The sequence below is a fragment of the Anomaloglossus baeobatrachus genome, chromosome 7 (genome assembly GCF_048569485.1).
Source record: "Anomaloglossus baeobatrachus isolate aAnoBae1 chromosome 7, aAnoBae1.hap1, whole genome shotgun sequence".
NCBI lineage: Eukaryota > Metazoa > Chordata > Amphibia > Anura > Aromobatidae > Anomaloglossus > Anomaloglossus baeobatrachus.
The window spans coordinates 57678789-57704580 of record NC_134359.1 but is presented as its reverse complement, the minus strand read 5'-3'; the positions used below and the strand labels follow the sequence as shown (position 1 = coordinate 57704580).

The window sequence follows — 25792 nt, the reverse complement described above, 5'->3', positions numbered from 1 at the left end:
TCTGTACTCGTAACTAGTGATGAGTGAGCACTACCATGCTCAGGTGCTCAGTACTCGTAACTAGTGATGAGTGAGCACTACCATGCTCGGGTGCTCTGTACTCGTAACTAGTGATGAGTGAGCACTACCATGCTCGGGTGCTCTGTACTCGTAACTAGTGATGAGCGAGCACTACCATGCTCAGGTGCTCAGTACTCGTAACTAGTGATGAGTGAGCACTACCATGCTCGGGTGCTCGGTACTCGTAACTAGTGATGAGCGGGCACTACCATGCTCAGGTGCTCAGTACTCGTAACTAGTGATGAGCGGGCACTACCATGCTCAGGTGCTCAGTACTAGTAACTAGTGATGAGCGAGCACTGCCATGCTCAGGTGCTCTGTACTCGTAACTAGTGATGAGCGGGCACTACCATGCTCAGGTGCTCAGTACTCGTAACTAGTGATGAGCGGGCACTACCATGCTCAGGTGCTCTGTACTCGTAACTAGTGATGAGCGGGCACTACCACGCTCAGGTGCTCAGTACTCGTAACTAGTGATGAGTGAGCACTACCATGCTCGGGTGCTCAGTACTGGTAACTAGTGATGAGCAGGCACTACCATGCTCAGGTGCTCAGTACTCGTAACTAGTGATGAGCGGGCACTACCATGCTCAGGTGCTCAGTACTCGTAACTAGTGATGAGTGAGCACTACCATGCTCGGGTGCTCGGTACTGGTAACTAGTGATGAGCGGGCACTACCATGCTCAGGTGCTCTGTACTCGTAACTAGTGATGAGCGGGCACTACCATGCTCAGGTGCTCAGTACTCGTAACTAGTGACGAGTGAGCACTACCATGCTCGGGTGCTCAGTACTGGTAACTAGTGATGAGCAGGCACTACCATGCTCAGGTGCTCAGTACTCGTAACTAGTGATGAGCGGGCACTACCATGCTCAGGTGCTCAGTACTCGTAACTAGTGATGAGTGAGCACTACCATGCTCGGGTGCTCAGTACTGGTAACTAGTGATGAGCAGGCACTACCATGCTCAGGTGCTCAGTACTCGTAACTAGTGATGAGCGGGCACTACCATGCTCAGGTGCTCAGTACTCGTAACTAGTGATGAGTGAGCACTACCATGCTCGGGTGCTCGGTACTGGTAACTAGTGATGAGCGGGCACTACCATGCTCAGGTGCTCTGTACTCGTAACTAGTGATGAGCGGGCACTACCATGCTCAGGTGCTCAGTACTCGTAACTAGTGATGAGTGAGCACTACCATGCTCGGGTGCTCAGTACTGGTAACTAGTGATGAGCAGGCACTACCATGCTCAGGTGCTCAGTACTCGTAACTAGTGATGAGCGGGCACTACCATGCTCAGGTGCTCAGTACTCGTAACTAGTGATGAGTGAGCACTACCATGCTCAGGTGCTCGGTACTGGTAACTAGTGATGAGCGGGCACTACCATGCTCAGGTGCTCAGTACTCGTAACTAGTGATGAGTGAGCACTACCATGCTCGGGTGCTCGGTACTGGTAACTAGTGATGAGCGGGCACTACCATGCTCGGGTGCTCGGTACTGGTAACTAGTGATGAGCGGGCACTACCATGCTCGGGTGCTCTGTACTCGTAACTAGTGATGAGCGGGCACTACCATGCTCAGGTGCTCTGTACTCGTAACTAGTGATGAGCGGGCACTACCATGCTCGGGTGCTCTGTACTCGTAACTAGTGATGAGTGAGCACTACCATGCTCGGGTGCTCGGTACTGGTAACTAGTGATGAGCCGGCACTACCATGCTCGGGTGCTCAGTACTCGTAACTAGCAGTTGGATGCTCGGATGGACGCGACTCATGTACTGAGTATAATGGAAGTCAATGTAGGACTCGAACATTTTTCTGGAAGATTTCCCAGAAAAATGCTAGAGTTCTCCATTGACTTTTATTACCTCCAGTCAATCATCAGGTATCACTGCTTGGCAATGGGAACAATGATATCTGCACTAAAGTAAATACCCAATGAAGCTACTAACTGGTTGCAGTGGCCGTGTGTCGGGCAGACTATTGGCACCGGATCGCTGGAGGATAGAAGGAATAGTTTAATAGAATTCTTCACTACAGATGCAAGCATCAGATGTTTCATATATTAGAGAAAAATTTGCACGCAGTTCAGTTTCTGTATTTTTGCATCAAGCTAGACACGACACAGGGCACATGGTAAGGTCGTTTTCTCTCTAATATAGTGATGAAAGTGTGGGACATGTTTAGATCAGCTATAGACTATATTGAGAACATGAACCGGTCTCACCTGCAAAATGAAAAGTATGACCACAGTCAGCCCAACCCAGCTGTGCAGACTGTACATGTTGGGAATATTTTTGGCATTGTGGAAATCAAACACCGCCACCAAAGCCACCACCACCAGGACGGCTGCGGTAAGGTGCAGGCCAGCATGTATGCACTTCATCAGCAGCTTGCTACATTTCCAGGTCCATGGTAATCGATAAACTATTATTGCTGTAAAAAAAAAAAAATATTCAGAAATGTGAGACTTCAGAAGGCTAATATTATATAAAAAGGTACAAATAACATCACATTTTTTAAAAGGGATTTTCTACTACCGTACAATTGTAATGAGATCCTAAACCTGACACATAGCTGATCTACAGCTACTCCTCACATGCATCGATAGTGCCCATTAGACAAGTGATTGGCTGCAGCGGTTAGCTGTGCCATGTGCTGTAGTTTACTGTAGCCTGTAAACAAACACCAGGAGCAGCAACAACAGAAGGGATCGGGAAGGAAAGCTCGGATTTAAAACAAGACAATAGTCTTTAAAATATTCTAACAGTAAAACTTTTTTATTCTATATTTTTGTAGTAACTTTTGTTTTCTTTAAAACATCGCTCCAACTTCCAAAAGGTAAATGCTAAAATCCACACTGCCTGCAACCACCAGTAGGGGGAGCTGAGGAGCTTCCTGCATACTGTTTGTGGACTGAGCTCAATAATATTCAGTGAGTTCCACCAAGAGGTGACAAAAAGCTGCCAGAATTTTAATCATTCCAGCTCTATGTCTCTGCAAAGTATTTGAAGCTCTGTATCAGTAAAACTTGCAAATCAAAGTAAAGCTTTGAGATAAACTAGATTTAGAAATTAGCATAAGATAAACATTATATTCAGATTTATAAACCAAAATAATAATAATAATAATAATTCTAATAAAAAAAAATAATTGTGGAAAAGGCAAAAGGCAACATTATTATATAATATTTATATATATATATATATATATATATATATATATATATATATATATATATATATATATATATATATATATATATATATATATATATATATTTATATTACACACATATGCTGGTCAAAAAAATAAAGGGAACACTTAAACAACAAAATGGTATTTTAGTGTTGCCTTTAGTTTTTGAGCAGTATATAATATTTTTTATTTTTATTTTTTTTTGTCTTACAACCTCACAATACCAAGCACAGTGATGCCTCTGACACACGCCTTCTTAAACATAAGTCAGTGATACATACCTCTGTGCAGTGACATTAACCTTATGTGTACAAAGGCATGAAATTAAAGTGGCAAATGCACTAGAAATGTCCACATCTCCTAATATAAGGACAAGAACTGAAGGATGTAACCCAAAAGCTAAAAAAGCAACTAAAAACACATGTGATTTGTTAGATATTCATGAAAAATCTCAGAATGAAAAAAATATGATGGCGGCAATAAAAAATATGCTAGTGCAAGTTATGTATATACCTCAAATGTCTAATAAAATTTTTTGTACTTGGCTGTCACAAGGAGCTTTATACAAACACTGCAGACTGTCATGGCGGCATCAGGATCTGTGGAGACTACACATCCTGGCAATCTGTGTGTCGCCCGAGGACCAGGGGTACTCAGATCCGGGCCACGGGGTCACTTCTGTGGGTATCACGGTGGTGTGACCCGGTCTGTGATCCCAGGCTCCACAGTAAAAGGGGATTAGGTAAGGGAGATTGTCCGTGACGCCACCCACGGTTGTGGTGAGGTCGTGACACCACCGCTGCTCTGGACGGGGATCCCGGGAGCGATTGTGTAGACCAGCTAGGATGTTGTTTCCCCTCCGTGGGTAGGGGGGTTTGTTGTCCCGGGGCCCGGTGATGGGGTAGGGATTGATGATGGCAGGCGGGTCGCGGGGGCAGCGCTGTGCCGCACGGCACGGTGGTACTCACTCAGCCCAATGATGCACACAGAGTCTCTGCTGAAACAAACGGCTGGATGGACAGGTCCCACAGGCGGCTGCGGTGTTTTTCCCCTGACCCCAGGTTGGTAATGTAAGTCCTCTCTTTCACCTCCGAGCACGCTCCTCCTGCAATCCGGTTTCCAGCTGGCTCCCCGATTCAGTACCGGTGGGCCACCGCCCAGCCCCGGCTACCTACGGTTCCACCAACTGTCTTCCCGGCTCTCGCAGACTGCCACTACCATCTGCCTCACTCTCTGCACGGGGGCCTTAGGCTCCAACCGAGGCCCCTGTCTGCTTCTGTCTCCCTGCAGACCTTCTCTCTCCTCCTCTCCCTGGACTTGACTGGGCTTGTTTCCTGCCTCAGGCCAGCTAAACTCCTGGGTGGGTGTCTCCATCTCCTGACTCCGCCCACCTGGTGTGTCTGTCTGAGCCCGACGAAAGGAATCAAGTTTCACTGGGGATGTCTGCTGTGAACTGCTGGGGGTGTGTGTGTTATTACCTGTGGCCCCTGGCTTGTCCAGGGCGCCACATTCCCCCTTAGCAAAATGCAGATCGTCCGCGGGCTGCCCATCCATCACCGGTTTTATTTTTCTTTTAACTGCAAAAAGTAGAAAGGCATATCAAACATTAAAACACAAGCATTACTTTTTAACTTCCCATCACGGGATGCATATCACTTTAACGTTGCAGCAACAATCAAACACTTTTAATAATGGCAACGGAACGGGTCCTTTAGTCACCCACCCAAACAACCTGGCCCTGATGCTGCCCCTAAGAAATGGGCAGCACCCCTTGACCCCAGTCCAGAACCAGGTTGCCCAGATAGTTAACGGGATAGGTGCTTCACTGCCGTTGCGGCCGGGCGGACTGCCGGAGCCGTCGTCATCTCCGTCACGGCCGGGCGGACTGCCAGGGCAGTCGTCATCGGCGGTGCGGCTGGGATGGAAGCCGGGATCGGTGGCAGGGCGGTGACAAAGGTAAGACCTGGGCCCTCCCTCACAGACGCTGCGAGCTCCGCTACCGGTGACAGAGGTAACGGGTCGGTCGGGGCGTTGGCCGCGGGCACGGGCACTGAGGTTTCAGCGGTGCCGGACAGACGGGACATCTCGTGCAGCGGTTTTCCAGGAACCAAACACTGGCAGAGTCCTGGCGTCCCTGCTTCCACAGCCGCGGTTCACATGCGGCCGGACGCCATCCCGTCCCCCTTAGTCTCTTTTTAGCACTTCCTTCTTCAGGGGACGGGGCTCCACTTTAGCGCCTTTCCTGCTCGGGGAAGACGCTCGAGCGGGAAATTTTTCGCGCCCAAGATGGCGGCTTTGCAAAATTTTCGGCCGGACACCTCCGGCGGTAACAAGGCGCACCTCTACCAAACGGCAGAGCGGTAGGATCCTGTTCGTGACGCCAAATGTGTCGCCCGGGTAACAGGGGTACTCCGATCCGGGCCACGGGGTCACTTCTGTGGGTATCACGGTGGCGTGACCCGGTCTGTGATCCCAGGCTCCACAGTAAAAAGGGGATTAGGTAAGGGAGATTGTCCGTGACGCCACCCACGGTTGTGGTGAGGTCGTGACACCACCGCTGCTCTGGACGGGGATCCCGGGAGCGATGGTGTGGAGCAGCTAGGATGTTGTTTCCCCTCCGTGGGTAGGGGGGTTTGTTGTCCCGGGGCCCGGTGATGGGGTAGGGATTGATGATGGCAGGCGGGTTGTGGGGCCTGGTGAGGTGCAGGGTCGCGGGGGCAGCGCTGTGCCGCACGGCACGGTGGTACTCACTCAGCCCAATGATGCACACAGAGTTTCTGCTGAAACAAACGGCTGGATGGACGGGTCCCACAGGCGGCTGCGGTGTTTTTCCCCTGACCCCAGGTTGGTAATGTAAGTCCTCTCTTTCACCTCCGAGCACGCTCCTCCTGCAATCCGGTTTCCAGCTGGCTCCCCGATTCAGTACCGGTGGGCCACCGCCCAGCCCCGGCTACCTACGGTTCCACCAACTGTCTTCCCGGCTCTCGCAGACGGCCACTACCGTCTGCCTCACTCTCTGCACGGGGGCCTTAGGCTCCAACCTAGGCCCCTGTCTGCTTCTGTCTCCCTGCAGACCTTCTCTCTCCTCCTCTCCCTGGACTTGACTGGGCTTGTTTCCTGCCTCAGGCCAGCTAAACTCCTGGGTGGGTGTCTCCATCTCCTGACTCCGCCCACCTGGTGTGTCTGAGCCCGAGGAAAGGAATCAAGTTTCACTGGGGATGTCTGCTGTGAACTGCTGGGGGTGGGGGTGTGTTGTTACCTGTGGCCCCTGGCTTGTCCAGGGCACCACATCTGCATGCTAACTTATCTTATGCCTAGAATTAGTGCATGTGTACTGCCCCCGAAACAGACGAAGGGCTGCTTGGATCCGGATCCACAGTGGCTCGAGAGGTCTCCTGACCCAAAGCGGGGTCGCGCGGCCACTCGACATCAAAAAGGGGGAAGAATATTTACAAAAGGGAGGGTGAAAGGATTAAAGAATGTTTGTGACGCCACCCACGGGTCGTGGTAAGGCAGGATACCACCGCTGCTGCGTTTGGGAGAACGCGCCCGGGAGCGATGGGATGGCAGCTTGGGATGTTAACCCCTCCGTGGGCAGGGGGGGGAAGGTGTCCTGGGGTTTGGTGATGGGGTATGGTTGGGGACCCATTGGGGTAAAGGGGCACAACATACTCACAAAGTCCAGAGATGCTGACACTGACACCGGATAAACCAAAGTCCTGAAATGCCCTGTAGCCTTTGTTTGAACACGCTGGGTCCGTGCCCCTTTGGCGTTGCTGGTTGGTCTGAAGCCTTGTCCCTTGGCACTGTGTTTAGTCTTTGTGGATCCCTTTTGCCTAAGACTACTCGGGTCCCGCTCACCTGCGTGGCCAGCAGGGTGAGATTGCTCTCAGGGTTCACGTTTGGGATTTTCTGGACGGTTTTGGGAAGTCCTATACCCCTTGTTGCGCTAGTAACACGATTTTGGAGCGGGTGGAGACCGGTTCATGAAGATTCAGTCCTCGTCGGGTGAATTACTGGGCTGCATAAAGCTACTTCCCAGCCTAGGGTCTGCGTACCCCATCGTGCCCTGGCCCCTGCCCGGTTGTACCACAAGGCCGCCGAACTGCCCTCTGTGGCAGTACCATGACCCTTGCCACTACCCCTGCGGCTGGTGTTCCATCTCCTTCTAGACCAGGCCAACGTCTGGCACCTGGGACGGGTACAGGAGCCCAGCTCCGCAGCGTGACCTTTTCCGGTCACGGCTCACTGACTACTCTGACTACTCCTGACACTTCTGGCCCTCCTTCTACCATCACTCCATCTGGGCGGCCCTATTCCCCTCAGGCTGCCCAGTGGGTGTCTGGTGGGTGTGGTGCAGAGTGTTCCTCAGGATTTGTGTATACCTGTTCTTAGCAACACCAAATGGACAGGACCCCTAACCAAGGAGGAGCGGGTACCATGCAGAAGGGCAGATTGCACGGCACCCTTGTGACGACCCGATAGGCCAGGGCGTCGCACATGCAGACAGCGGGCATCAACCCACAGACTTCTAGTTCATAGGCAGTTAATCTCTACTAGTCTGCTTGTTAGTCTCTTTTGATCACATGCTGGGAATGCCGTCTAAAAATATGTGGTGAACATTTTCGGCTACCGCAGCTCACCTCCTAGTCACTTTAAAAGAGCTGAGCTGTAGGACTTGAGAATGGCTGCTACAGAAGGACTGTGCGGCACCTTTCTTTGTTTAGATCCAGCTGCCACCAAAACTGTAAACAGTGGATCAGTAGAGGACGGGTCTGATAATGATGACTTTTCTTTAGTGACCAAAACCAATCGCTCTATTTTCATGTGTCATTTTCAAAAGTTAAATTCTTACCACAGAAATAATTAACAAATCCCCTATACAATATGGCTACTTCACGTCAGCATCATTTCTCAAATGACCTTTTATTTTACAAATTATAAAAGTTAAAAAAAAAAAAAAAAAAAAAGTTTTGCAGCAATTTTTTTTCCAGTAATTATATATAGCATTTGCGTATACTGTATATAAGAGTCCAGGCCGCTGTGTATAACGTAAAAAATACCTCTATTATTATACTCACCTAGGGGGCGGTCCGGTCCAATGGGCGTCGCTGCTCGCCGGTCTAGCGCCTTCTCTCCATTGCAATCGCCATACTCATTCTTCCCAGCCCCTTGTGGATGACGCATTCTACGTCTTCCACACAAGCCAATATTGCGGTCCTGCACAGGTGAACTTTGACCTGCCCTACTGAGGGCAGATCAAAGTACTGTACTGCGCAGGCGCAAGGAAAGGTTAAAGACCGCCCGCGCATGTGCACTACAATACTTTGATCTGCCCTCAGTAGGGCAGCTCAAAGTGCGCCTGCACAGGACCGCAAAGCTGGCTGGTGTTGTTGATGAAGGACACGTCATCCACATGGGGATGGGCAGGATGACGGCGATCGCAAGAAGAGAAGAGGCGCCAGACTGAAGAGCAGTGACGCCCATCGGACTGGTCCACACCGTAGGGGAGTATAAACTGTTTTTTACGTTATACAGAGCAGCCTGGGCTCTTATTTACAGCAGGTTAGAATCCTGTATATAAGATCCCACCAGATGCGCCGCATCCGGCCGTCATAGGCATGCATTGAAAAATGCGCCGCATCGGCCGAATGCGGCGCAATGCGTTTTTTGCCGCACGAAAAAACGTGCCAGGCAACGTTCCATCCGGCCGCCGCATCGGCTAAATCTGCCGCATACGGCAAAAAACGGATGGAACGCAAGGCCTTGCGGCACAATGCGGCACTAATTAAAGTCTATGCAGAAAAAAACGCAACCGGCAGCAAAAAAAACGGCTGCGATTTTCCTGCAAAGTGCCGGATTGTGCCGCATTGCAGAAACCGGAGGTGTGAAAGCAGCCTAACCCCATATCTTCAGGTTAATAGCATTTTTTCATGTGACTGGTTCACTTCAAAGCAGACGTCCCACTCCCTTTGTTAACCATCATGATGTCATTCTCGCTATATCAGGGGAAGAGCAATACCCAATTTTGAGATCCCGATTTCTGAGATAAAACGCTTATTGATCGTCATAACTGTGTCTCTATGCTTTGAAACGAGTGACAGAATCAGGACTAAAGTCTCTCATTGTCATCTTAGAATCTACAGGTGCATCTCAATAAATTAGAATATCCTCAAAAAGTTAATTTATTTCAGTAATTTAATACAAAAAGGGAAACACATATATAGAGTCATTACACACAGAGGGATTTATTCCTATATATTATATAGAGTCATTACACACAGAGGGATCTATTTCTAGTGTTTATTTCTGTTAATGCTGAGGATTATGGCTTACAGCTAATGACAACCCAAAAGTAATTATCTCGCAAAATTAGAATAATTACCACAAAACATCTGCAAAGGCTTCCTAAGTGTTTAAAATGGTCCCTTAGGCCTCCAACACACATCCGTGCCGCCGGTACGTGTTTGGTACGTTTTTGCACGTACCGGCGGCACGGAGACACGTACACCAATGTTACCCTATGGTAACAGGCACACACACGCAAAACCACACGGAACGTATGTCCGTGTCGTTTGTACATGTGTGCATTTCTCCACACGGTCAACATGTCCGTTTTTCTCCGGCATCACGCAGGCACGGACACGCTAAAGTCAATGGGTCCGTGTCTGCACGTATGTGACACGTAGCATGTCCGTGTGCTACCTGTACTGTTCATGTGCGCTTTTTTTGTGAGTTCTGGATGCGATGTCTGTTAATCTCCCTCTGTCGGTCGTTCGGTATCTTTCGCTGTCAGATGGTCGCTCTGTGTCTCTCTCTCTTTGTCTGTCCCTCTCTCTGTCCATCGGTCGGTCTCTCCCCCTCTCGCATACTCACCGATCCCCAGCGCGGCGCGGCACAGCTGTCAAAAACCTCCGGTGGCTTACTTTTTTGAAAATGCCGGCCGCTCATTATTCAATTTCGTATTCCCCGCTTTCCCCGCCCACCAGCGCCTATGATTCGTTGTAGTCAGACACGCCCCCACGCTGAGTGACAGCTGTCTCACTGCAACCAATCACAGACACCGGTGGGCGGGTCTATATCATGCAGTAAAATAAATAAATGAACAAAAACGACGTGCGGTCCCCCCAAATTTGATACCAGCCACGGTAAAGCCACAGCTGAAGGCTGGTATTCTCAGGATGGGGGGCTCCATGTTATGGGGAGCCACCCAGCCTAACAATATTAGCCAGCAGCCGCCCAGAATTGCCGCATCCATTAGCTGTGACTGTCCCGGGACTCTACCCAGCTCATCCTGAATTGCCCTGGTGCGGTGGCAATCGGGGTAATAAGTGGTTAATCATGGCAGGCATCTCCCCGAGATACCTTCCATGATTAACCTGTAAGTTAAAGAAAATAACCACACACAACGAAAAATCCATTATTTGGAATAATACAAAAAACAAACCCTCTTTCACCATTTTATTAAGCCACAAATACCTATCCAGGTCCAAATGTAATCCACGGAGGTCCCACGATGCTCTCAGCTCTGCTACATGAAGGTGACAGGAGCGGCCACATACCATGACCGCTCTCTGTCAGCTCCACGCAGCAACTGAGGTGAGCCGCGCAATCAGCGATGACTCACTCCGGTTACTCGCAGCCACCGCTGGATCCTCCAACTGTGACAGCAAGTCGTCCAAGTTACTGAAGTGAGCTGAACGATCTGCAATAAAGTCACAGGTGAGTTACGGTCTCAGGTGGAGGACTCCAGCTAACCGCGGGTAGCCTGAATGACGGCAGCGCTAGTCACGCCGCTAACTTCAGTCACTCAGGGGATTATCGGTCACCAGTGAGTCCTTCACGGGTGACTGCTAATCAGGACGCCACACACACAGAGCCGTGGTATGACAATGAAGTCGGGTGAAGTTCATCCGAGTTCATTCTCATCGCGCGTCTCTGTCTGTGTCTGCTGTCAGCGGGTATGTAGCAACGACATTTTGCCTCACACACGGATCATTTCAAACGGACCACACGGACATTACACGTACGTATCTCACGCATACACAGACATTCCATATGCACACACGGCGAGCATACGCCATCACACGGATGTCACACGTACCGGAGAAACGCCCATAAAAAAACGGAACACGGACCCAAAAAAGGGAACGTGAGACACGTACGTGTTTTTTGCGGAAGTGTGGCAGAGGCCTTTGTCTGGTTCAGTAGGCTACACAATCATGGGGAAGACTGTTGACTTGACAGATGTCCAGAAGGCAGTCAGTGACTCACTCCACAAGGAGGGTAAGCCACAAAAGGTCTGTACTGCCCCGCTCGCAGCAGCCGAGCTGCTCGGATCCGGACCTGCTGGTGGGTGGCTCGAGCGTCTCCGGACCCGGGGGTCTCTCGGTCACTTCGACTAAAAGGGGGGTTTGTGGATTGGGGACGTAGATGTACGGCCGGAGCTGTGTTAAGTTCGTGTCACCACCCACGGGATGTGGTGAAGGTGGACACAACCGCTGCAGTTACGGGGCACCCGGGGGAGATGTTGTGCAGCCAGTTGTTAACCCCTCCGTGGGCAGGGATGGTGGGCCCGGGACCCGTTGGGGGTTTTGGTTGGGTGGTGCAGGGAGACGGGCGACCGGAGGGTGCTGATGTACTCACTATTAGTAAATACACACAAGTCTCTGGTAAACCAAGGTGATGGTGGTTGGTGCCCGCAGCCGGTTGCAGTCTGGTCCCCCACCCGGCTGGTGGTCTCTATCTTTCTCCTGCACCTTTGTTGAATGGTGGACTGCCTGTGCTTGCAACTTCAGGAGTCCGCTCCCGGCTTGTGGTCGCCTAGGGAGCCCGTTACTCGTAGACGCTGGCCCGTGGGATCTCTGAGCTGTGGCGGTGGCCTTTTATCCCCCTCGTTGGGCTGTTACCTTCAGTCGGGACTTTAGGTGGGACAGGACTTCTAGTCCTGGCCTCAATCAGTTAATTAGCTAGCCCCCAGTAGCTTCTGGACCTAGCTTCAGGGTCTGAGTACTCCCCTTTGTGCTCCGGTTTCCAAGTCGGTTCCCCGGGTCGGCACCGGCGGACTACAACCCCTGCCCCGGTCCACCTCGGTTCCACCGAGCCGTCTTCCCGGCTCCTGCAGACGAAGACCGCCGTCTGCCTCCTAGCCAGAGGCACCAGGGCTCCTACCCCGGCACCTGCTCAAATTCGGCTTTTCTCCTCTGCTGGAGCTGCACACAGCTCCAGCCCACACACCTCCCCAACTTGAACGCCGAACTCACTCTCCTCTCTACTTTCCCGCCTCAGGCTGTCTGAGACTCCTTGGTGGGAGTCTTCCAACTGCCTGGTTCCGCCCTCTGGTGTGTCCATCAAGCCCTGAGGGGGTGACTAGGGTTTTGCGTTTGGCTGTGTGTTACCTATGATGGACAGGTGTAATGCGGGGCCCTATTTGTGACTACCTGGCCCGGCCAGGGCATCACAGGTCATCCCTAAAGAAGCTGGGTGTTCACAGAGTGCTGTATCTAAGCATATTAATGGAAGGTTGAGTGGAAGGAAAAAGTGTGGTAGAAAAAGGTGCACAAGCAACTGGGATAACCGCAGCCTTGATAGTATTGTTAAGAAAAGTTCATTCAAAAATTTGGGAGAGATTCACAAGGAGTGGACTGCTGCTGGAGTCAGTGCTTCAAGAGCCACCACAGACAGACGTATCCAGGACATGCGCTACAACTGTCGCATTCCTTGTGTCAAGTCACTCATGACTAATAGACAACGCCAGAAGCGTCTTACCTGGGCCAAGGAGAAAAAGAACTGGACTGTTCTCAGTGATCCAAGGTGTTTTCAGATGAAAGTAAATTTTGAATTTCATTTGGAAATCGTGGCCCCAGAGTCTGGAGGAAGAGTGGAGAGGCCACAATACAAGCTGCTTGAGGTCGAGTGTGAAGTTTCCACAATCAGTGATGGTTTGGGGAGCCATGTCATCTGCTGGTGTAGGTCCGCTGTGTTTTATCAAGACCAAAGTCAGCGCAGCCATCTACCAGGAAATTTTAGAACACTTCATGCTTCCTTCTGCCGAATGGACAGCAGGACTTGGCACCTGTCCACACTGCCAAAAGTACCAATATCTGGTTTAATAACCACAGCATCACTGTGCTTGATTGGCCAGCAAACTCGCCTGACCTAAACCCCATAGAGAATCTATGAGAGACACCAGACCCAACAATGCAGACGAGCTGAAGGCTGTTAATAAAGCAATCTGGGCTTCCATAACACCTCAGCAGTGCCACAGGTTGATCGCCTCCATGCCACGTCACACTGATGCAGTAATTCATGCAAAAGGAGCCCCGACCAAGTATTGAAGCATTTACTGTACAGACTTTTCAGTAGGCACCAACATTTCTGAGTTTAAATTCATTTTTTCACTTGGTCTTCTATAATATTGTAATTTTATGAGATAATGACTTTTGGGCTTTCATTAGCTGTAAGCCATAATCATCAACATTAACAGAAATAAACACTTGAAATAGATCACTCTGTGTGCAATGACTATATAATATATAGAAATAGATCCCTCTGTGTGTAATGACTCTATAATATATGTGTTTCTCTTTTTGTATTGAATTACTGAAATAAATTAACATTTGTATGATATTCTAATTTATTGAGATGCACTTGTACATACTAAACGTGTTTTCTTTCTTTGGGCGTGGCAAGGGTTAATGTCAGTATTCCTTGCTAGCAGCTCCTGATTCCTGGTCAGGTGTTTTTGTAGCGCCCCATGGGGCAGGTGGTTAACCTACTTATTGTCAGGCTGTTGAGGGTCGGGTCAGGCGATGTCACGGATGGCGTTGACCGATTCTGTTGCCCCAAGGCATACATTAAATGAAGGGAAAGTGGGGTGTTTGGGAAAGTTTGTCGTGACGCCACCTGTGGTATGCAGCCAGGGATTAGCCGCCGCTGCAGAATTCCTAACCGGGGCAGGTGTTATGGCAGCCGGAATGGTGTCGCTCCCCACAGGCGGAGCGGGCCCCAGGTGGATGATGAGCGCGAGCGCAAGAGACAGAGCGAGAGCGAGAGCGAGAGACTGTCCCCCTTAGCAGTTAGGAACCCGTGCTGAGCTCCCGCTCCAAGCCCCGGACGTAGTTGAGTCCAAGAGTTCCAGAAGTGTCATGTCAGAACTATGGTCCCGACTTGTCTGTCTCGTGCAAGTGAGTTGCGCCTACCTCTACCCCTACTGGTGCTCGCCTTCTGGCGGTTGCCCTAGTGACTAGAAAGTCCCATGACTCCGTACGGTTACCCCCCGTCTGCCCCAAGACAGCTCCCCAGTGGGAAGCACCTAACTGTATGTAAGATGAAATGTGGTGACACCGATGATTAACTCTCCCCTTACCCGAGATGGATACCACACCTTAACTAAGGTGCAGCACCCTGTGGCGACCAGAGCCTCAGGGGGAGCCACATTTTTGGTTTGGGACCACTCCCAGTCCCTTTATATACCTTTTGCTTCCAGCAGAAGGTGCTGGTTATTGTCTTTGCCATTTGGATTCTGGGCCTGTAGGTGGAAGGAGCAGCTGGAGTCCTTACTGTTGGTAGCGGTGTAAGTGCAGTGCTGGTACCTCACTGCGGCCTAGTTGTTATTTTCCTCCCTGTCTTTCCTTTGCTTGGTGTGTTTTAGTGCAACGGTGGGACTAGTGATCCTTACCTTCCCACTCACTAACCAGGGCTTACCACAGGGTCTCTCAGGGTTTCAGGTTCCTGCTAAGTGACAGGTGAGGAATTTTACAGGGACTGGCTAGGTGTGCAGGGTACAGCGGCAGGTAAGTGGAGGTGGTGTCCCATCTTCCCTCTCACTAGCATCAGGGACCACCGTTGTTAGTGTCCCCCCGATGGGCCCCTTTTAGGTCTTGGTAAAAACCCTGTCCGTTGCATGTTTTACCTCATGCCGAACCTTCCCTAAGTCTGTGCCATCACATTGACAGTCATTAAGGGATTGTCAGAATAACCTTGCTGCCTTCTTTGAGAAGAAGCACCACTCGCAGGTCATCCTAATTTTACATGACTATACCTGTGCTGCAATACCACAGACAACCTGTAGACAGGTGTGGCGCTTTTTTTTTTTTTTTTTTTTTGCTAATCCTGCATAACTCTTTTAAACAACCTACTGATAACAAGTGAATATTCTGTGTAATGTTAACCTTTTCCTATCTGTGTCTGATAGCCCAAGAGTCTTATATCCGTAAATATTACAGACCAGACAATTCTAAAGAGCTTGTATCCTCACTGTAGGTACAATCCTTCCACAAGAGAGGCTCGCTCTGATTTTTGTTATGAAACATTTGTACACGCGGTCCAAGATTTTATGTCACATGTTTTCCATATCCTGTGCTCCAAACACGGAATAATAAAAAGCAACATCTCTTTTTACCGAAACAACCGAAGAAATGATATTAGAAATGTCAGTGTCCAACAGTTCGGCCAGAATTAGGAGATATTTTTGAAATGTGATTGTTAAAAAGTTTAAAAATGTTACAAATAACAAAAATAAGTCTCTTCTCTGATTAGCACAGTCCATTGCATAGAAGAAAAAAAAAGCAGGAATTTTAGGCAGAGTAAAACTTAATGGCCGTGGTGTATAGAGTGACAGATTTATACGAGGAAAATACAGAGCTATATGACTCGCCCACCCCAGGGCTATGGGACACCCGGTGCCGGGCCGGACTAGTCCGGGGGGTCGTCAGTGGTGGCGGGGCCCGACTCCGTGACCCTGGCGGGAGTCAATTAATATGGCTTCAGTGTTGGGGGTGATTAAAGTTTATAATATTCATGACGCCACCTGTGGTTTGCGGCTATTAAGCCACCGCTGCAGTATGGGGCCTCCGGGGTGATGGAACGGCAGCAATGGTGGTACTGCTCCCCACAGGTGGAGCTGGACCCCGGGGCAACAGTTGGTGCTTGTAAGTGTCGATGTAGTTGCGGTGTAAGTGCAGGGCCGACAGGGCGGTGAAAGGACCGGACACAAACAACAGTCTCTTTACCTTCTCCTCTTTTACTGGATAAACGGTTAGTCCTGGGAGACCGTTACAGGTGGTAGAAGGCTCCGGCCGGCCTGGAAGTAACTGGGGTGCTCTTTTTGGCCAGCTGAGTATGAGGCCTACTCCCTGTTCTTCCTTTGCTTTCATAGGACCCTGCACTCTGAATTAGAAATGGCCCTCTTGCTGCTGGGACTAGTGGTACGTCCCTCTCCCTGTGTGGTAGGCTGCGCAGGCCCTCTCTGATGCTTCTCTGCTGGAGTCCACACCGGGCCTTGGTGATGCAGTTGTATCTTCAGGTTGCTTATGGGGGGCCAGGAGACCTGCCCTTCGGATTCGGCTACCAGGGAAGGGTTTTACACCCTGGCAACCACAGACTCCGATGACTAAGTCTCTTCTGTGCCTCTCTGCCAATCCTGCTTCACTGGGCCAAGCTATTCCAGCTCCAGGCCCCAGTCCACAGGACAGCACTACTCTGCGTCTTCACTCTCCAACTTCCCTAACAGACTGAACACTAACTCCTCCCTCAGGTCAGGCTTGAGGAATGCTCCCTGGAACTCCAGGTTAAGAGCTCCCTCTGATGGCATGAGGGAGAAACTGCGTTGGATGTTGGTACCTACTGGCCAATGATTTCCCCAATTACCTCCAGGCTCAGCATTAACCCTTTGGAGGGGCAATGCTGTTGTGGCGACCAGGTCCTGGGGCGCCACATATAACTTTTAGCTAAAACAACAGGGTTTATTAAAGGGAACCTGTCTCCAGATTTTTGCCTTCTAAGCTAAAACCATCACTTTAAGCAGCGCCTGTGCTGCATTCTATAAAGGTTTGCGTTACCCCGGGCCCCCCTGCAGACCCCACAAATATCTTTACAAAATCTCCAGCCATGTATGTGAGTCACCCAGGGTTATGGGGTACAGCTGGGGAATGTCACTTGCTGGCCGTTGCCCGGTTCCGTGCCCTGGGGAATTAAATGAGAGTTTATCACGTGACGCCCCTTGCGGGTTGCGGCTATGTGGATAGTGCCGCCGCTGCACACTACCGGGGCTGGTGTTAGAGGCAGCCTGGATGTTAGGCCCTCCGCAAGCAGGGCTGGGCCCCAGAGGGTAGGTGATGTCGATGGGTGTTGAAAGAAGAAAGGCCACACAAGGGGTTGCAGTGTAACTGGTTCCTTTACTCACGGCAAGATGTAAACCGGTCACCCGAGGAAGACTGGTGTTGACCGCAGGTCCCCTTAGTCCCAGTGCCGGTTTAGTGACTTCTTTCCCCTGCACCTCTCCTTGGTTGGTGGGTCCCCGTGGCCTGGTAGTTTCTCAACGGCAGTCCGTATGATGGTAGCGTAAATCCTGTGGGGTCGACGTCTCTGGTCCTGTCCCCGATTCTCCCATTGCTACAGTGTCCCGAACTTCAAGGTCAGTGAGGTCCTTGATGGTCCACTCACTGAGCAGATTTTATCAGGTTTGCTTGGAGCATTTGCCTGACCTAGGATTCTGTACCCCGTCGGTGCTGTGGGTCCGGGAGTACTCCACCGGTAACCAACCGCCTTGTCCCTCAGGTCACTGCATCTACTCGCTTCCTCTCTCTGTCACAGACTCCTACAGACTACTGTCTGACTGTCCACTGTCTGCCCCTCCCACCTGGTCGTCTAGTGGACTGGATTGGCTCCACCTCTAGGTGGCCATCCATTCGTCCAACCCTAGCCTGGTACCAGTCTATGGGGAAATTGGGGAAAACAGAGATTATCTGGAATGTTTTTGTTGTTACCCGCACTGGTCTTCCAGGTTCCTGGGGGGTAGGCCCTGCATCCTGGTGGGGATACAGTACCTTGTAGCTCCCTTATGACCTCAGGGGCGCTACATATGTAAATTGTCCGATCCAGTCCAATGGGTGTTTTAATCTGCGACTCCTGTCCATCTTTACGCCATCCTCCTGAGCTGACAGACGTAGATGACACTTCCGGCGCCATTCACGTAGGCAGAGCCGAAAGCATAGTTGCACCTGTGCAAACCGGCAAGAGCTCTGCACAGGCACAACGCTTTGTCGGGCGTTGTGGATGACGTCACCCACTTCTTGCACATCGCCGGGTAAAATCTAGTGCCTGTGCAGAGACTTGCCGATTTGCACAGGTACACCTATGTTTTCGGTTCTGCCAGCAATAGGGCAGAGCGAAGTGCCCCTGTGCGAGCAAGGAATATGCCTACGCAGGCGCAAGATTTTTGCCCACCTACATGGATGGTGCCAGAGGCGTCATCTACGTCAATCAGCTCACGAGGACGGTGAAAGGAGGGACAGATTAGTACACCCATTTTACCTGACATATATGGAGGGAGATTTTATAAAGGTATTTGTGGGGTCTACAGGGGGGGGGGGTCAGGGGGTAACGTGCACCTTAGAATAGAATAGAATGCAGCACAGGCGCTACTTAAGGTACTAGTTTTAGATTAGAAGGCCAAAATCTGGTGACCGGTTTCCTTGAAATTCATCACCATTTTCACAAGGTGCTTATGTGGACCTTCAGGTTTTAGTATACAAGCCGTCAGTATGTGACCACTGCAGCCGATCAGTGGCTGCAGCACTCAGGTGAAAATACTATTGGCATCATTGTTCACTAACAGCAGCATTGATGCTGGTAGTAAGGTACCTGAATGCTGAAGCCACTGATTGGCTGCAGTAGCTACATTATAGCTGCTGGTAAGAAGAAAAAAAACAAGACTCAGAAGATTGCTGGCGTGTGAGTCCGATTCACAAAGGCAAAGAGCAGTTAAAGTTAAAGTAAGAGATGAGTAAATCAATTTGATTTTAATTTGTGTTGAGTTTTTGAGAACTTGCTGGACCCTGCAAAAATGAGCAACTTGCTAATCACTTCAAGTGGATCGCCAAAAATAGCTGCTGGCATTTTAAACAAGTCAGAAGATAGCATAAGTCAAAGAAGACTCCCATGACCTCAGGTGGGATCTCAGGAAGTCTTCTCCTTAATGCCTTGCAGCTTTCACATCACATGATATATAACAACCATCAGTATGAACTATAATAGCCTGTATAAAAGCTAATGCAGGCAATGTAGCGCCAATTCCTAGTGAGTCTGGATAGTGAGGTCATAACTTAGCGATATGGAGAGAAAGACATACAGTGACAAGCAAAAGTATAACAATATTTTGATCTTTTGACATTCAGGCATCATATGTTACCATCCACTACAGCTATGAGTGTGAGACTACCTTCATTTTATAGACAATCATCTTGGCTATCTCATACATGATATGATAAGAGTCTGCATAAGTAATGTATGAGATAGCCAAGATGGTTGTCTATAAAATGAAGGTAGTCTCACACTCATAGCTGTAGTGGATGGTAACATATGGAGCCTGAAAGTCAAAAGTTCAAAACATTGTTACCCTTTTGCTCGTCACTCTAAATGCGACAATATTTTGCTATGATTTTTAAAACAGTCTGTAAAAATGTTGCAATTTTACTTGAGATTCCACAAAAAACAGCAACCCAGCCTAAGCAGTGTGTGACAGCACAACACAGCAGAGAAGAGAGAATAGGATCATATAAGGATTTCAGGACAAATAAAGTTCTACTATGGAGTACTTTCAATTCACAGCAAATTAAATTTACATGGAAAAATCTGTTTTAAGTCTGAAAACCCTTTTAAAGCCATGTTCACACTTCTGTTCAGACATTCTGTTTGTCTGTTCAGCTTTAAGGAACAGACAAACGGAATGTCCAAAATAGACATAACTGATGGAAACAGAAGCAAGAGCCCCTATTGATTATTGTGGGGTATCTCTGGGTTCTGTTATGTGTCCATTTTTAAAGGGAACCTGTCATGTGCAATATGCACCCAGGACCACGAGCAGTTCTGGGTGCATACTGCTAATCCCACCTAACTGTCCCTGTATCTAGTGGCATAGATAAAGAGATCTTGAGGCCTAAGACACACGGCGTGAAAAACGGAGCGAATGGGATGCGATTAAGAAAAAAACAACAACATCGCATTTCTCTCGGACTAATATTAGCCTATGTGTCAGGACCCATGACCGATTACTTTCTCAGCCCTAATCGGACCAAGAAAACAATCGCAGCATGCTGCGGGTGTAATGCGATCCAGTTTTCTCTCACACCCATTCAAGTCTATGGGACTAGAGAAAAATCGCACTTCACTCGCAGTACACCGGTGTACCGCGAGTGCAGGGCGAGAATGGCAATAGCCAGCAAAGGACGAGAGAGGGAGATAAAGCCCTCCCTCCCGTCCGCAGAGCCGGCCTGCTCCTCCCTCAGTGCTGGGCCGCCCCCGCAGCTGAGGTCCGATCACATAATCGGACCTCAGTCGCAGTGACACTCGCATGACACTCCACTCCTGCTGTGCTGCCAGCGTGAGCCGAGTGTCATGCGGGGATCGCAGTAGATCCCTGTGTGGACCCGGCCTTAGGCCTCCGACACACATCCGTGCCGCCGGTACGTGTTTGCCATTTTTTGCACGTACCGGCGGCACGGAGATGTGACGCCCTGGGCAAGCCAGGGGTCACAGGTCATGACACCACCACACCCTACACCCCGGATAGGTACACCAAAGCTACACAAAAATCCTTGTTGCCTTCCTCCAGGGGCTGATGTTCACACCAGGGGGTGGGCCAGGCGGTTGGCTCCGCCCACCGAGGAGTTCACAGCCCTGGAGGCGGGAAAACCTGGCAGATAGAGTTTGAGGAGTGAAGTGGAAGGAAGTGGTAGAGGAGCAAGTGAGAGTAGTGACAGTAAAGGTGACAGTTGAGGAAGCCTGAGGTTGGTCCGGGTGTGTGCCCCGGACTGAGAACAGCAAGGTTAGCAGACGGCGGTGACCGTCTGCAGGAGAGGCTGCTTGGAGGTTGCCGAAAGGACCGTGGACGGGTGGTGGCCCGGCGGTACCGGAGCGGTATACGAAGAGAAGCCAGCACCATTGGCAGGGGCCTTTCGGATCCCGGCAAGGCTAGGAGTCACCGTGAATTTGCCAAATCCGTCAGTGAAGGGGACCTCTGGGTCTCCCAACAACCAAGTCCCGATTGAAGGCAACAGTCCAACCGTTAGAGAGAGACACCGCCACCGCCAAGGCACCAGTTTCTCAGGGCCAGCGCCTGCGGGCAAAGAGGGGCTCCTCCGGCACATATCCAAGCCGGGGAGCGGGTTACCGGTGGGAACCCATCGCTACCATCATCATCTTAGGTGCAGGAAAAGGGACCGTCACCGTCAACTACTGGGGAAAAGCAACAGCAGCCGTCCGTGGGAACCGTCTTTCCAGCCGTGTGTTTTACCGAGAACTGTGTCACCGTCTCAGGCTGAGTGAGTACCACAGTGCCGCAAGGCACAGAGCTGCCCCCGCGTCCCTGTGCCCCACCAAGCCCTGCACCGGCCCTGCCATCCAGCATCCCCCACCTCATCACTGGGCCCCGAGACAACCACCCCCCTACCCACAAAGGGGAAAACTAACAACTTTGCTGCTCCCTGTCACCGCTCCCGGGATCCCCATACAGAGCAGCGGTGGTGTCCATACAATCACCACAACCGTGGGTGGCATCACGGACAATAAACTATCCCAAAAACCAAACCCCTTTCACTCACGGGCGAGGAACGCCGCTCGAGTCCCCGGGATCCGGCCCATCGCTCGAGCCACCGAGCAGCAGCAGGCCGCAGCAGCAGCGGCAGCCGGACCCGAGCAGTGGGAGAGCGCAGCGTCCCCTCCTCCGCCCGCGACAGAGACACGTTCAGCAATGCTACCATATTGTATATTGTAGCAGGCATACACACGTAAAACCACACGGAACGTGGGTCCGTGTGCGTTTGTACGTGTGTGCGTTTTTCTACATGCTGACACGCCCACGTTTTCTCCGGCAGCACGGGTGTCACACGGCCCGCACCCATAACACACGGATGTAGTGTGGAGAAAACACACGTGTCAGTGAAAAAACCCTAAAACATTTACTCACCTTCTCCAGCCCTCCTGTCTCTGCCGCTGCTGCCTCTTGCTGCCGACCGCCGCTCATTATGCTCATTATTTATTCAATTCACTGTGGCCGGCAGCAGCAGCGGGGAGACGGCAGGGCTGGAGACCGAAGATCAGCACCACGGACAGCAGCGCGGAACATGTGAGTATGCAAATTACCGGTTCTACATGTGCTATCGTGGATAGCACACGTACAACACACGTGGATCCCACGTACCTGAGACACGTACTTACCACACGCAACACGCAGGGTAAATACGTGTCTCGCGGCACGTGCGTGTTTTTAACGGAAGTATGTTTCAGGCCTTAGAAAAAGTATTTTTAAAGATCTTTTATCATATGTAAATGAAGGAGGGGACTAGTTCCAAGGGTGTTACTTCCCCTGGCTAGTCGGTCCCCTTAGCATGTTAGTACGCCCCTGTAGGCATGCATACATGCTAATGTATGCACAGCATCAGAGGTCTGGTCGCTCTCACCTCTGCTGTCAGAGCTTGTTTTCAGCTTAATGCGCATGATCAGAAGTCCCGCATTTCCAGTCATGGACACTATGAAGCCGGGTGTATGCGTCCCGGCTTCAAACTGGTGTAGTGCGCATTATCTGAAGTGCCAGGGACTTCTGATCATGTGCACTGCTTGGTGTCTGAGGCTGCAGCAACAAACAGGTATGCGCGTCACGGCCGATGAGGCGCTGGGCCATGAGCATTGAATAGCATGTTAGCACACTCCTGTGGGTGTGCTATCATGCTAAGAAGGCAGAATGAGCGCGGGAACCATCACTCTCGGGACTAGTCCCTGGCCTCATTAGCATATCATAAAGGATGTTTAGAAATAATTTTTCTAAAGATCTCTTTATCTATGTGGTGTATACAGGGACGATTAGGCAGGGCTTAGTAATATGCACCCAGAACTGCTCATGGTCCTGCGTGCATATTGAACCTGACAGGTTCCCTTTAAACTGGAAGAAAAAGTTCTGCATTATGCTGGTTTTGGTTCTGGTTTAAAAATGACACATAACAGAACCCAGAAAACCCCCATAAAGCCATTTTCATCAGTTATGCAGTCATTTTTGGAAATGTATTCCATTTATCTGTTCCTCAAAACAAAATGGACAAATGGAATATCTGAACATAGCCTAAACAGTTGCATTTCACAAGCATCAAAATGACCTTTTTATACTTTTTGTAATTTGTCAGGACATCCCTTTAATACTGTGGATTCCTAATATTTCTAACAACTACTACAACATATCTAGTCCGGGCAATCATCTGTGAAAATACATCAGCAGCACAAATCTGGACTGCACCCATATGGGATTAGACGGCTTTTCTTTGGTTGAATGAGCTCCCACGTGACCAGCTCAATGGCATCTTGGCTCTGGAAACGACTTTTGGTGTTTCACAACTATATCAAATTAACCCTTTCATGCCAAAATGACTGTTCAAACCAAGTACAGTGCTAATGCATCATGGCTGGACCAATCATTTACTCCTTTCCACCTGCTTGTTTCCCTCCATCTCTTTGATTGATAGCGTTGGCTTCATAGAGCCAGAGATAGGTGGAGGTAGATGTAAAACAAGCAGGTAGGAAGGGGCATTTAAAGATTAGGCTCGCCATGATGCACAAGCTCCTGTAATTGGTTTGAACGGTCATTCTGTGCCGACAAGAGTCCATTTAAATACTGTTGTGAAGCTCAAACAGCAGCATTTATGGCACGAGGTCCATGGGGGATGGAAGTGACGTGTCATTGCATGTGCCAATTGGCACATTCCTCTGAAACGCAATTGTGGTGTGCTATTGGGCTGCCATGGCAGCCCGAAGCCTGATGAAAAACCTTTTGCCTACAGTGACTATGCTCTTGTGAAAACTGTGTTCAGTAATACAGTTGTATTGCAGCGTATGGAAGAAGAAATCAGAGAATCACAGGTTCAAGTGTCCGAACAGACATAAAAACAAGCAGTCATCGTGCCATGTGGTTGGAAAGATAGAAATAAAAAGTTATGGCCCTTGGAACAAGGGTGGAAATAAATTAAAACCCAATAACTAAAATTTTCAGTGGCGTTAAGGTCTAGTACTCTAAAGCGGGGTTTACACGCTGCGACATCGCTAGCATTGGCTAGCGATGTTGAGCGCGATGGCACCCGCCCCCGTCGTACGTGCGATATTGTGTGATCGCTGCCGTAGCGAACATTTTACGCTACCTCAGCGCCACACGCACATACCTGCTCTGCGACGTCACTCTGGCCGGCGAACCGCCTCCTTTCTAACGGGGCGGTTCGTGCGGCGTCACAGCGACGTCATACGGCAGGCGTCCAATAGAAGCGGAGGGGCGGAGATGAGGAGGACGTAACATCCCGCCCACCTCCTTCCTTCCGCATAGCCGGTGGAGGCAGGTAAGGTGAGGATCCTCGTTCCTGCGGTGGTCACACACAGCAATGTGTGCTGCCGCAGGAGCTAGGAACAACATAGTTAATAAACTGAAAACAATTTTTCGTTTTAGGACGACCTCTCTGCGGCAAACAATTTTGGCTGCTTTTGCGATCATTTAAGGTCGCACATAAGTGTCACACACTACGATATCGTTAATGAAGCCGGATGTGCGTCACAAACACCGTGACCCCCGACGATAATTCATTAACTATATTGTTGCGTGTAAACCCCCCTTAATTGTCACGGGTGACAGACAGTCCTGCAGTGTCTGGTGTTGTGAATACCATCAGAGATGGTACTGTCCCTGGGAGTGTTTCTGGACTCCCTCTGGTAGCTAATGCTGGTAGTGAGTCTGATTCTGTATCTGTCACTCAGACAGGTGTAGAAGATGATTGCTGTTTCAGGTAGCCTATTGATTCCAGCCTGGGGGTATAAAGGAAAGCTGTCTCGGTCTAACTTTTGCCAGTGATAATTGTTTTTGCCTCATGGGAAGATGTCCTGAATCCTTGTCCTCCAGCCTTTGGGCTTTTTGCCTGTCTCTTTAGGTTTTTGTTTTACCTTTTGAGCCTTTTTTGGATTCTCCAGGAATGCTATCAACAGCAATTTCTCTTTCCTTTTTATTAGTTCTGTTCCCATGTCATCCTGAGTCTGCAGCAATGCCTGATAAGTATTTTGCTCTCTTGGTCTGGGCTTGGTTGGGGCTGAATTTGCACTGAAAGGAGTTTCTTAATTTATGCCTTTTCCTAAACCTGTGTTTGAGAATATTATCTTTTGTTTGTTGCTGTTAATTAAGTGCTTTTCCTGCACCATTTTTGGAGGGCGATTTATTCCCAGCAAGAAAGGGAGTTGTTACTCCCTATCTGATCAGGATTTGTATTTTTGTATCTCATGTGTTTTTGCATTTGCACAAGAGTTCCTGATATAGTGGGAGGAAGATACGTAGTGTGATCTTTAAGGGAATATTTTTATTATTAGGTATTGATATTTGTCAGGGTTTTTGCTGGCTGCGCAAACAGTAATTTATCTTATACTTTTGTATATGACTAGCAGGGCCTCACTTTGCTCATATTATATTAACCATCTGTGTGTTTTTTTCTTACATCACTGTCGTTATATGTTGGGGGC

At 49.8% G+C, this 25792-nt stretch overlaps 1 protein-coding gene across 1 annotated transcript in view; it reads right to left on the bottom strand.

Moving 5' to 3' along the window:
- CYBRD1 (cytochrome b reductase 1) overlaps window positions 1-25792 on the bottom strand; it is a 46141-nt gene that overhangs the window by 6374 nt on the left and 13975 nt on the right. The window contains exon 2 of the mRNA XM_075318863.1: window positions 2286-2494. Coding sequence (XP_075174978.1) covers window positions 2286-2494 — 209 coding nt within the window. The remainder of the gene's footprint in view (window positions 1-2285; window positions 2495-25792) is intronic.